The sequence below is a fragment of the Protobothrops mucrosquamatus genome, unplaced genomic scaffold (assembly GCF_001527695.2).
Source record: "Protobothrops mucrosquamatus isolate PMUCROS unplaced genomic scaffold, P.Mucros_1.0 scaffold2763, whole genome shotgun sequence".
NCBI classification, from domain to species: Eukaryota; Metazoa; Chordata; class Lepidosauria; order Squamata; family Viperidae; genus Protobothrops; species Protobothrops mucrosquamatus.
In genome coordinates, this window is record NW_015388802.1 from 139225 (window position 1) to 139554 (window position 330).

General features: G+C 78.5%; 1 protein-coding gene across 1 annotated transcript in view; it reads right to left on the reverse strand.

Annotated features, from left to right (window-relative positions):
* GSK3A (glycogen synthase kinase 3 alpha) overlaps positions 1–330 on the reverse strand; it is a 33400-nt gene extending 33070 nt beyond the window's left edge. The window contains exon 1 of the mRNA XM_029286036.1: positions 126–330. Coding sequence (XP_029141869.1) covers positions 126–330 — 205 coding nt within the window. The remainder of the gene's footprint in view (positions 1–125) is intronic.

Here is a 330-nt window from a genome sequence, read left to right on the forward strand (position 1 = left end):
GCTCCTGGCGGCCCCCCCCGCGCCCCCTACCCCATTCCGGCCCCCTCGGCGCTCCTCCTTTGTGTGGCTCCCCCTGCCGCGCCTGCCCATTCATTCCCGCCCCGCCCGGCCCGGCCCGGACTTACGCCCCAGCTTGAGCCCCGGGAAGGCGACCGTCGAGCTGGTCCCGCCTCCCCCCGGCCCAGGCCCGGCAGCCCCCCCGGGTTTGCCCCCAGGCGCTGCCCCCGAGGTTGGGCCGGGCGCGGTGGGGGCCGTGGCGGGAGCCCCGCCGGACGGGTCTGCGAAGGAGCTCGTTCGGGGCCGGGAAGAACCGGCGCTGCCGCTGCTCAT